General features: G+C 44.7%; 1 protein-coding gene across 2 annotated transcripts in view; it reads left to right on the top strand.

Moving 5' to 3' along the window:
• Positions 1–12,459, top strand: part of SETD5 (SET domain containing 5) — a 65,155-nt gene that overhangs the window by 23,045 nt on the left and 29,651 nt on the right. Inside the window, exons 2-8 of one of the 2 annotated variants that reach the window (XM_085072536.1) lie at positions 2,959–3,133; positions 6,938–7,043; positions 7,923–8,134; positions 8,455–8,513; positions 8,916–9,103; positions 10,141–10,179; positions 11,705–11,947. In XM_085072536.1, the coding sequence (XP_084928662.1) occupies positions 3,063–3,133; positions 6,938–7,043; positions 7,923–8,134; positions 8,455–8,513; positions 8,916–9,103; positions 10,141–10,179; positions 11,705–11,947 (918 nt within the window). In that variant the 5' untranslated portion in view covers positions 2,959–3,062. The remainder of the gene's footprint in view (positions 1–2,958; positions 3,134–6,937; positions 7,044–7,922; positions 8,135–8,454; positions 8,514–8,915; positions 9,104–10,140; positions 10,180–11,704; positions 11,948–12,459) is intronic. The other variant, XM_085072535.1, reaches the window with a different exon arrangement.

The raw sequence follows: 12,459 nt of genomic DNA, 5'->3' as shown, positions 1-12,459 counted from the left end.
CAGCTGCAGTGGCTGTGTGGGTGGTTGCTCCTCTGGGCTGTTCTGATGATGTTGGGGAAGACCAGGTATCTTTATACTGGTATGACTGGTTAAGGAGGCAGGTGTGTAGGCGCCAAATGTGGGGGGAAAAATATCTTTAATGCTGCATTTTCAAAACCAGCTAAGTATTATCTATCTGTTAGGCCATCAAAATTCCCATTTCCATTTGATTTCAAGAATTGGGTTGTAAGGGAGATGGGTTTGTGCTGTGGTCTAAAGCTCATCAGACTTGAATTAAGACTTTGGATTTTATAAAACTTATTCCAGTGGCAGCAGACAGAACTGGGTGTGACTTTTTTTTTTTTCTTTTTTTTTTTTTTCTTTTTTTTCCTGTACAGCTGTATTTTCGGGAGGAGAGGTAGGAAGGATCGTGGGGAATTAATATACAAGAAATTGGCCGGTTTGATAGATTAATATTTAGATCTCAACCCCAGCATTTTCTGTCAGGCTGATGTTTTGCATGTTAGCAGGCCAAGTTTCATGAAGACCAGACTGTAATGTAGCCTGAAGGTGATGAGGTCTTGGACAGCACTTGAAGTTGGTCTCAGCAATTCATTTTGAATTGTCACATTGTCACAGTTGAAAGTACACATAAAATAGCAGTACCAAACAGTAAAATCTGAGCATGAGGGATGGTTGGGCAAGTATTGCTGGGTCAACACAAAAGTGGCTGAACTGGAATTTGCCTTGTTTAACCTTTCAGTTTGGTATTTCATGTTTCCCCAGTAATCTCCTTCCCAAAAATGGGAATTATCAGACCCTTTCAGTGCAGCAGCATTTGTACGGTGTTGATAGAAAGAGGGTTTCCCACGAGAAGTGACTGAAAACTTGTCCCAGTTACTGCTGAACTGACCAGGTATCCTGTGACTCTATAGTCTAGAAGCTGCACCTGAAATCCTCCAGTTCTGCTGAGTCACAGGCAGGCGGGAGGCTGGAATTTGTCCTGATGAAATGCCGGTCTGCTGCCAGCTGGGTATGGTCATGGCAAAGGCAAGAGATAGATAGAGGGAAAAACATCTAAACAAGTGTTTAGAAAGATTACTGGGTGTGGGGGGAGGAAGAGTCCGTGTCCATTAAAAGGAAAGGGTACTTCAGACACTGAGAAACTTTATTTTAACCTTGTGCTAGAGTTTTACATGACTCGGTGAAGCAGGGATTGATGTCTGTAGCTTTTAGCTGTACTTTAGCAGCAGTTTGTCTCATCTCGTGTCAGTGTAGAAATCTCAACTCTTGTCACAAGCATGTGAAAGGGTAAATAAGACACTTCCAAAAGGTCCTTTTATTTTTCTTTTGATTTTTTTTTTTCCAGAAAACACACTCAAGGACACAGGCTGTCTTGGGTTAGTACTGCTTGTGAGCTTAGTCCTGCCTGTTTCCTTTTTCATCTCCCACCTCCCTGTGAGACCATTGCTTTCGGGCATAACAGGGAATTGCCACAGACCACTTAAAAATCTTCATGTGCTACTTTTGTAATTCACTGTATACCTGTCATACTGTCAGAAAGATTTCTCACAGGGATGTATGCTGAAGAAGGAGAGTATTTCCTTGTGCCGAGAGAAGTGGCCTGCCTTTTAAGACAGGAAAAGCTAATATAGCATGTAGCATTTAAACTGACTTTCACTGGTCTTCATCTGCCCTTACAGTGAGTGTGTGTTTTTGTGTTTCTGGGGGCTTTGTGTGTTAAACAATGGCTGGACTGTGGTGTCCAAAGGCAGTTCCCTGTGAGAAATTCACTACCCACAGGAAAACTTGGCTCACAGCCTCTCTGTAGCCCAGGAGGGTTTGCTGGCAGAGCCCCGAGATGCCGGGGAGCATGTGACAGCAGGCTGGCTTGTCTGCGCTGCCGGAGCCAGGGAAAGGCTGTGGAAAGTATTCAAGGCTGCCCTTAAAGTTTAATGTGCAGAGAGGGTGGTGAAGTTGTCACCATTTTTCTTTGGTTTTGGAGCTACCTTTGCTGCGTGCAGAAATGCAGCCTCTCTGTCTGTTTTGACGGGGAGGGGGATGTTTTCTCGAGCTGCGTAGAATAATAGCTCCTTTATACTCATCTGTGTTATTGAGGTTATTTACATAACGAGGAGCTGATCCCGTTTCACCTCCGGCCGCCATCCGACCCTTGGAAGTCTGCGTTTCTGGGCGATTTCTCTCACGGCCGTAGCAGAGCGCTGTGGTCAGCAGGGAAGGTGGAGCCCGGGCTTCCCCAGCCCGGCCGGCGGCTGCGCCCCGGTGCCGCCGTGACTCACCCTGCTCCCGCACACAGCCCATGCTCCCGCCGTGTTCCCAGCGCCCGGACGTGGCTCTGCCCTGGGGAGGTGTCAGGGCTTGCTGAGCCATCAGTGCAGAGTCCAGGATGAGCCTCGTTGCCGAGGCGAGCCATCAGAGGTGTGAGAGCAGCTGCTCTGCTGGTCACACTCACCTGTGCTGTGGGCCCAGCGAATGCACATACAGACTGATCTCCAGGGAGAGGTCTTAGCTCGGTCCACCCTGGCTTTGTCTTGTTGTCCTCACAGATGGGGTTTTGCCTGCAGGGTGTTTGGGGAAAGAGTTAGGAAATGCTGGTGGAGGGCTGTGGGTGATAGGTGACAGCTGCTGCTTATATGCAGAAGGAGCTAATAGATTACTTATCTGATAATTAGCCCTCAGTTTACTTGGGGGAGGGGGGAGCTATCATTATCAGCTTTAAGGCAAAGCAGCTCATTGCATGTCAGTCCAACACTGTAAAAAAACTCCAAGGCCCCCCACCAAACTACTACCATCTACCTCTTCCCTGCCCCCACGTATGAAGACAAAGTAAAAATGATGTGGCATGTCACTGATGGAAATCTATTTCTGCTTTTCTTTGCTGTGAAAGCCTTCTTTAGGGGCATACAGGGAGACCTCATCCCATAACAGAGATGCAATGCTTTGTTTCTACCCTGGTAGGTTTCCCCATGTCCGTGACGTGTTGGCCGAGGCTCTGCGGCTCCTCTCCGCCCTCGGAGCGGCCAGTCGCTGCCCTCTGGACTCCGTGATCCCCGACGGGCGTCATGAGCATTGCAATCCCTCTGGGAGTCACCACACCAGATACGTCCTACTCCGACATGGCTGCAGGATCGGAGTGAGTGTTACCCCACGGATGAGGAGAAAGGAGAACGGGAGGGTGCCAGAGGGCTGACCTGGAGTGGGGCTGTAGGATTGGTGCCGATGCTTTCTCCACTCGGGAGAAAAGGGCTGCTGGTCTGCTGGCTGTGCGAGAGATGGGTGTTAACAAATGCAGTGTTATGGAAATTGGTAAGTGTGACAGAGAATATGGAGAAAAGGAGAATTCCAACAGTATGAGGCACTCAACCATGGGTTTTATATCCGCTTGACTAGTAAGTCTATGCTCAAGTACAGGCAGTCGTGTGTTTGCTGTACCCAGGCTTGACGTTGGCAAGGTACAAGCCAGCTCCTTTTCCAACAGCTGTAATGTGAGGGATCAGTGTGCTGAACCTTCCTTTCAGTAGAGCCTACTAGCTCAGACTTGGTACCAGTCTCGTATGACTGATTTGTGGACACCTTTGGAGCGTGACAGAGATGTGAGACAGCATCAGCCTGTGTAGGCACCTTTATTTTGTTCCTGCCCCTGAGCAGGCTCCAAGGAGCGTACCTCAGAGAGCATCCTTCAGAGTCCCCACCACAGGACCATGTGCAGAGCTCTCACTGCTGCTGTATCTCTGAGGCCTGTTGGAGGGGACTCACCATTTCTTTTGAAAGACTCTGCTTCTGCAGAGTCAGGACCATTTCAAAATTGGGAAATACTGCATTGTGATCTCTTCTTAAAACCCTTGTTAGAATGATGTCAGCTCAGATGAGACTATGTTTTTATTGGGGACGAGAGTGAGGGCTGAAGTTATTTCTCTGTGCTTCTACCTCCTGCTTGCCTGCATCCGTCTTTGAAACATGGGCTGTAGTATCTCTTTACAAAAATTTACAAATGACATTTTGGAGATAGATTTCTCCCATGTATTATTTAAAGGTACCTACTGTGCAAATATCTGTATGTCAGATGGATCAGTGTAAAACAGAAATTGCTCCAGACTCCATTAATTTTGAACTGTAAGAGCAGTGGGCTAAGGTATGAATCATTGTTTTTCCCTTCCATCTCACCCTGATTTGACTATGCATAGAGTTTGACTACACAGTCGCACTCTCTGCAAGACTGCTAATGCTCTTTTTTGTCTGTCTTGGCACTGGCCCCATTCTAGGCATTCTTCTTTGTGATGCTTCATTCCATCCTAAAGCCCACATTTTTACATGTTGTTTTTAAATGGGGAATCAGAATCTACTAAGTCACTCATCTGCAGTGGTTACATGATCCTTCACTTTTCAAGATCTAGCATTCAGTATTGCTTGTCACCCTGCTTCTCCCACAGCAGCACTTTGAAGACTCAACATGCAGGAATTTTAAACTGTTTATGACAGGAGGAAGAGTGCTAAATAGTTTGCTCATGTACTTTGCTTTCAGAGCTGAGCATGGTAGGGACAAGAGCCAGATGTATCTGCGCATGTGTCCCTTGTAGTGTTTAAATATCAAAAAGACTGACTGTAAACCTTCTGCAAAGCATTTTCTTTCTCCCTTGTAAGAAATTTGTAGGTCCAACTTGAGGCTAGGCTGGAGTGCTTTGAAAAAAGGCTTTTGAAGACTTCTGAATTGGTTTCTCTGCCTGTTTTCTAAAAATTGTCAATGCCAGGACTTTATTCTCCAGACTTTGCATCGATGCACTGTTACTGCTGAAGTGTCCTTCGTGGGTCTGTTCAAAGTTAAGGCTATCCTTCACTTTGCCTTTGAAACTCTCTGGTTTGATGCATGAAGTCTGGGGTACCTGAGCTTTGTACCTCTTATAAGGGATTGATTTCCAAGATGTGCATCACAAAGGCAGTGGGGAAGGTAAAAGGAAAACTACCTGATCCTCTTTACAGGCTGAGCTTTAGCATCTTCCCCGGCCCCTGGTGCAGAGAGGGGGTGAAAATGGTGTAGGGTGTTGCTGTTCATCTGAGAGTGACAGGGAGGCTGCAGAGTAGTTCTGCTGTGTTAGTCTGACTGCATATTGGAGGTAGTGGAGTATCCTTGGCGTGCTGCTGCTGAGGAAGCATGGGCCCCAGCGTTGTTGCCCCTGGACACCGTTGCACCAACAATCCTGAAGTTTTATTGCTAATGCTTGCGGCAGTATTGCTGGTATTCCAGACTGACTGTGGTTAGGAATGTGGGTGACTTGGACAGAGGACATATCTGCTGCTTAGACTGTTTAGGCTCTTTACTTTCCAATACTGTTTTTGAAAATATGATTGAACCTGAGTGGATTTAACACTGTACCAATATGGAAGTCCTAAAGGAATGTTGCAAAGGCTGGATTATGTGGCACGCTCTACATGGTACCTTTTATTAAGAAATATATCCTTTGAGAGAAATCACTACCTATATTTCCTGCTTCTGACAGTTTAGCTGGCTGTAGTCACATTGAAAACCAGCAGAATTTATCATGTCATGCACCTAAATCCTGAGCTACAGAAGTGTTGTTTGCATAAGTGTAAGGTCTTCTACTTTCTGCAGTTCTTTGTACAATAAATTATTGCTCCTTTATGTTGCAAAGACAGATCCACCTTACTCCAGAATAAGCCAGAAGCTCAGAGCTTGGTGCCTTGGAGAACAGATGAGGTTGAGTGGCAGGGTGGAGCAAACTTCAGTGCAGCAGAGATTTCAAGAGCTAATAGGAAGTCCAAAGGGCAAGGGGTTACTGTTCTTGGGTGGTGCCTAAGCATGCCCCACGCGTGATTGCTGGCCATTGTTTGATGGTGCCTGATTCATGCTGACCATGTAGGACCCACTGAGAATCTTGTGAGATCTCACCAGAGCAGCAAAGCTCCAAGGTAAAGTTTTCCTTTTCTGTATTTTTCTTCCCTGCTTGCTCAGCTCCATGCTATGATTTTGATGAAGATTTCATCTGCAGACGTGATTCAGTAATATTCCGCTGTATCCTGATGCAGGCCCTACTTCTGACCTGTGAAGAGGTTATCTGACTTGTATCTTCTGCTTGTAACAGAAGACAGCGTGTTTCCTTGCTGATGTTCTGTCTGTAGCCTCATTATCTAATATCCCCTGCATTGAATTGCAGCTGTCCCTTCTCTGAGTAGGATTTCTGCAGCTTTCTGCTGAGGATACACCTTTGATTTTTAGCTGTTTTTTTTCACCACCCTGTGGTGGAAGAGTGCATTGTACCTCAGTAGCAGATTTCCTGTTCTGCTCATTGCAGGTTGCTGTATAGAAAGCACAGGGTGAATCTGATCTGTCTGTGGCCACTGTCTGTCCAGGTCATGGATTTTGTTGCCTCTTTGTAACAGGAATATCCAATTCCTGGTAGTAGTTGCTGTCGGGATAGCTGCAGGTTTCATGCAGGCTTTATCACAGGACGTTGGACTCAGTAACAATTGGTATCTGAGGGAGAGAGAAACAAGCGCAGGTGCAGGAAAGCTGCTTAGCTGCAGTTGAAATAAGCTGTTGCAGAGATAAAATGGCAGTACTGTTCAGTGGCTTTGAGATTAGGCTAGCTGGGTTCAAATGCGAATGCTGAACTAGACCCAATTTCCTCAACAATAAGGAAACTGAGCTTCTTACATGCTAATTATCTTTTTAACTTCTCAGATTGAGACCCAGTTCAATGAGTTATATAGGGTGGCCCTTACTCAGTTCCTTCCTTCTGAAAGCAGGTTCATCCTGTACAGCTTCTGCACACATGATGCTTGGTGAAACACATAACACCACCTCGATTTAATGAAATTTCTTTGTTTTGAGCTCATGTGTTCAATAGGAAAGAGCAGTGAAATACTGGCATTAAAAAAATGATGTTGTATTGATGGGTTTTACTTCTGGCCCTTTCTGCAGCCCAGAGTCTGTGGAAGCTAGTCCAGCTGTCAGTGAGAAGAATGTGTACTCCAGCCACGGCTATGGGGCCACCCAGAAACACAGCTATCGCGGGCTGCCTTACGCAGTGAGTACTCTCTCTGCAGTGAATCAGCTCTTTACTGTCTACTTTTACTCTTTTCTCCTTGTTCCATAGTTCTTTGCCTGTTAAGTCTTAGGAGTTTTGGCTTATTTATTAGGGAACACTAAGTCAGAGCTGAGTTCTGCCATACATTTTTCATTTCTGTGTTTATTGTTTGTGAAGTCTTGCATACTCTACAGCAAGCTTTATTAGCGTTCTAGGTGATAGATTTTTAACTGAATGAAGTATATGAATGAAGTGTGACTATATATGAATATATAATATTTTCCTGGTGGTAATTTTATGCCCCATTTGGTTTATTGTGCACTATTTATACTTGTTTCAGCAGCTCAGATTTTCATAGTGGTAACTTAAAACAACGAGAATCAAGGAGCGGTCAGGAAGAGTGGGAGCATAGCTTGAAGCTGTGGGATGAACAGGGTGTCATGAAATCACTGAGGTTGGAAGGGGCCTCTTGAAATCACTTAATCCAACCTCCCTGTTCAAACTGGCTCTGCTTGAGCAGGTTGCCCAAGACCATGTCCAGTTGAGTTTTGAATATCTCAACAGACAGAAACTCCACAACATCTCAGGGCAGGTGGTTCCACTGTTTAAACACTGATGTCATCTCAGATTATTAGCAGTACAACAGCTAATGTTGAAAGAGCCTGGTTGTTTTCATAGGTTTTGAGTTTAATTCACTGGTGCTGAAGGAAATAATTTACATGTTTCAGAGCTATTACTGTACCTTCTTGGTAGGCTGAGGAATTCAGGCTATTGTTTTACACCAGTTAAATATTAACCTGGGAACTGTGGATTTGGGACTTCAGTTTCTAGGCATCGTATCTTCATGTTAAAAGTAGTACTGCAAATACTCGTTTTCAGGATCATAACTATGGAGCCCCTCCTCCTCCAACGCCGCCAGCCTCTCCTCCTGTCCAGACCATTATACCTCGTGCAGAACTGAATGGCCTGCACTCGCCTGATGAGGAGAACTCCGGGGATAGTGAGAGCTCCTCAGAAGGAGAATCAATTCCCACTTGGTGCCACTGCAGTGTCTCCCAAGATGGTTTCCTCCTCAAGTGTGAAAAGTGCAGGTAAGCTTTGGTGCAGTGCAGATCAGGGCTGCTGCTTGTGTTGACTGCTCATACTGAACCATGTCACCTTTGGGCTGTGGGAAAGACTTCCTTTTGCTAACTGGAGCATTCTTTCCAGTGCTTTACCCACTATTGACCCTCCTCCTTTGCGTTGTCAGCCTGACAAGTGTTGGTGGCACCAGGAGTGGAGATGAGGATGTTAAATCGATGTTCTTATCATCCTGGGCCCCACTGAGGGCACGCATCTTGTGACATCCTGTTGAATTTCAAGTGACTTTACTCCTACAAACCAGCTTCAATTGTGCATTCTCCTTTGGCAGAGGAATGAGCAGGGGGAAGGTGATCAGACTCCGCCGCCGGAAGCAGGACAACGTGTCAGGTGAGTTTCAGGTTGTAATTCTGATAATGGTGACTTTTGTTTTCTTTCTTCAAGACCTTTGTCTTTTGGATTCTGTAATCATCTAACTGTGATCACTGCCTGCTAATGTTCTTTGCCTCCCAACCACTGGGATTTTCTCCTCTCCTTGTGCTTCACCTCAGTTAGCTCTTGGGAAAATCAGATTATCTTGTGAACAGAAAAGGAAAATTTTCATCAGTGCCATTCTATGACATATCAGAAGTTTGGGACACCTGTTCCCAGTTCGGGTGGGAAAACAAAGGTGGTATAGTTCTGTCAAGGAAGGGTTATGCAGGGGCAGCAAGTTGTCTTGATGAAAATGAAAGTGTAAGCTGTGTTCTCAGGGATGAGAAGCTGTTGCTAATGAAGCACTTGTCTCCCTAGGCGGGGACAGCAGTGCCACTGAGAGCTGGGATGAAGAACTCTCTCCCTCCACAGTGCTGTACACGGCCACGCAGCACACGCCGACCAGCATCACGCTGACCGTCAACCGCGTCCGCAGGAGCAAACCCAAGAAGAGGAAGAGGAGCACAGAAAAGGCTCGCACTGCTCCAAAGGCCAAAAAGATCAAGGTATGTGGAGTGAGACAGGGCTGCTGCAGTTCCTACCAAATGCTGTGCAGTGTTGTTACGAGCAGGTTGACAATCTGGCAGTAGACAAGAAACTTTTGTCCTGTCAGGAATTGCTCTTTCTGGTGTAATAATGGGACGCCTTGTATTTGTGACCTGCTCGAGTACGTGGCTGTTGGTTTAAAAATTACCTTGCTAGAACTCCACCCTTATTTCCCAATGCTGTCCATTCATGCTCAGAGCTTGGACTCAATTACGTATTTTTTCCTTTTGCTGTATTAGGATTTGGGAAAATAGCTTTTGGAGTCTGTCTCTTTGTGGCAAAGGGTCAGTCTGTGAATGGAATGAAAAATGAAGGGAGCATGGTATTTTTTAGCAGGCTTTGTTGAGGAATTTGGGCTGCAGAGCTCCTTGGCACTGTTCTTCGGGGACAGAGATAGTGCCTGTGTGGAAAACTATGTAGGTAGTGATGAACATTTGTTGAGGGATGACTTTACTGTCTTGTTTGTGAGGGTTTGGGGACTGAAATAATTTTGAATTGCTTATACTGGAATGCAAGTGTGTGAGCAGCTGGTTCTTTCCCATCATTTGCCAGCTTTACCATGATTTTCCACAGGTTAGGTTTCCCTTGAAGTTCTTCTGGTAGGTACTAATTAAATAAAACACTGTGGGCAGGAGCTGTGTGAGGTCTGGAGGGGTTTTTTGTTGTGAACCAGCTTGATTCTGTTGCTGGACCTTCCTTGTATCAAAGCAAGTGGGGTTAGTCAGGATGGTTTTGGTTTTGATCTTGACATTTTTCCTAAGTGTCAGGCAGGCTTTTTTAGTTCAGAAATCCTGGCCATCAAGTTTTTCAGCAGTTTCCACTGGATTTGCATTGCAGTGTCTCTTTTTGTTCAGGTCCATTATTTCTTGTGTAGGTTTTCCTGTAATTCTTGCTATCTTTTATTAAGGATTGGAGTAAGATTTAGTGTTGTTCTGGGATTCTAATTCTGTGGAAATTTACAATACTTTGTTTTTTTCTCTCCTTGTTTGGGGGACAGGCATTTCGAGAGGGCTCACGAAAGTCTCTGAGGATGAAGGTGAGTAGAAGTGACAACTTTCTTATGATAATGGTGGGGGTTTTTTCCCTTTATTTTGTCTCTTTTTGTTTGCCTGGGGAATTTCTGATCGTGGGACCAGCCTTGTAATAAATTCAAACCTTACAGTGTACTACAAGGAGGCCTATTCAAAAGGGTATCACAGGAATTGCCCCTTGAACCTTCCATTTGCTTCTGATAGCTTCCATTAAGATAATGCAATCCAGTTCCGAGAGGTGATTGATTCATGGCACTTGGGAGTGAGGTGTTTGATGTAAGGGATGTAGAACTGGTTGTGGCTGCTCTTCTATGAGGGCAGTTATTGTCTGATTGCATCAAAGCTATTTCAATCTTGGACATCAAAGTAGTTCACAAGTTTAATGTTGGGAGTCCCTAGTAGCTCTGCTGTGTTTCTCTCCACATCCTCATACTAAGGACAATATATTTATCTCTGACTTCCTGTAATAGTGGTAGGTGTTGCCTTTGAATAGGAAGGTGATTTGACAAAAAAGTAGACTTGAACTGTGAGCTAAATGTCTTTCTAGAAACACAAGGGGTGCCTTAAGGTTTGCTCAGTTCCACCTGATCCACGTCCTGTAGCTAGCAGTGGCTTCTATCACATGGGTGAGAGGAGAGAGGACAATCCTGTGGTGTGTCTATGCACCATCTCCATAGTATGCAAGTGCCTTGAGAGGGTAAAAATGCATGAAAACTCTTACTGTTTTTGATATATATGATTAAAATAATGATTGCTCTTCACTTGGCCTTGTCACTAAGACCTCAGTGTCATATGTGTCTCAGTGCTTTCTGAAGCTGGTTGACTTACTGAGCTCTGTAATGTTTGTTGAACTACTTCAACTGCTGTCAAGTAAAGAATGAAGCTTAAGTATTTTTCTTTCTACCAGCTTCTGTTTTCCCCTCCTTTACAAGACAGTCTAAACGGATTACCTGATTTTGCCCTCTCTTCTTTACTCTGCTTAGGACTTGCAGTTTAACCCTCTGAGTATTAGCTTACGCTCTACATTCAGTTTCTTGAAACTCTGGTGACCATTTAGCTAGAAAGTTCAGGACTATTTTTGGATCAGTCACTGCAAAGATTGAGGAAGCAGTCAGCATCATCTAGCATTATGTTGGATGTGAGTGGGTTGACTGTAGGACAAGCCTACATGAGATTTATTTGCCTCTGTGTGTTCTGTGCCTTTGCTTTTTTAATGTACGTAATTCTTTTTCCAAAGTGGTTTACATTTTTTTTCTGGCCATGTACTAGCCTAATTTTTTTTATGTAGCAGTGCCAAGTATCAGCTTTCTAGAGGTCCTAGTTCTGCACAGAAATCTCAGTAGATTCTTAAGGACACTGTTGTACAATGTTCAGGAGGATGCAGATGCTGAAAAATGTGTCCTTACAACCAGCACTTACAGAGCTTGTAACAGATTTGCTCTTTTTTTGTAGCATATTCATGTGCTTGGAGCACTGTGGATAGGTTTTCCTGCTGTGTACTATCCATTCACTCTTTGCTGTTTGGTGCAGAATTCCCCTTCTGAAGCACATGCCTTGGATGAAAACACAGCTGAAGGGTGGGAGAATCGGATACGCCTCTGGACAGACCAGTACGAGGAAGCCTTCACAAACCAGTACAGTGCTGATGTGCAGAACTTGCTGGAACGTCATCTAAACTCTAATAAAGACTATGTGGGCAAAACTGCTATGCTGGACACAATCAACAAAACAGAGCTGGCCTGCAATAATACTGTTATTGGGTCCCAGATGCAGGTAAGAACAAGCAAGACTGAGGTGGAGTAGGTAAGGGCATGGGTGAACAGTATCGTAGCTCAGACCAGCAGGTACAGGTTTGATACACACTGAATCAGAAATGATGCCTGTACAGAGAGAGATTCACAAATACTTGCATTAGACCAAATGCTAAGATGGGGATGTTTTGCACAGTTCTGTGATGTGGTTAGCAAGTATTTTACCATAAATACTTTGGTCACTGAACAACTTGAGGCAGAACCAGATCTGTCACTTGCTGGAGATAGGAAATGTCTTGCTTTCCACCTGAGTTTTCCAGTCCCCTTCATTTATTTATTTTTTTATTTCTTGACTCGTGGAAGGCTATTTTAAAGAACCTTTCAACATTATTTCAGCGTCTTGGATTATTTGGACTCTGGTAACTTTCAAATACTGCACAGCTACAACTGATTTTAGGAAACTGATCTCTCCCTAACTTTCCAGTGATGTGCAGTGGTTGGTGTCTTGCCGTCTTTATGGAATGCATGTAAACA

This window comes from Lichenostomus cassidix, chromosome 12, assembly GCF_008360975.1.
Source record: "Lichenostomus cassidix isolate B80296 chromosome 12, HeHo_3.0, whole genome shotgun sequence".
Classification (NCBI taxonomy): Eukaryota; Metazoa; Chordata; class Aves; order Passeriformes; family Meliphagidae; genus Lichenostomus; species Lichenostomus cassidix.
Note: the sequence above shows the minus strand (reverse complement) of the source record. Positions and strands in the feature narration are given on the sequence as shown.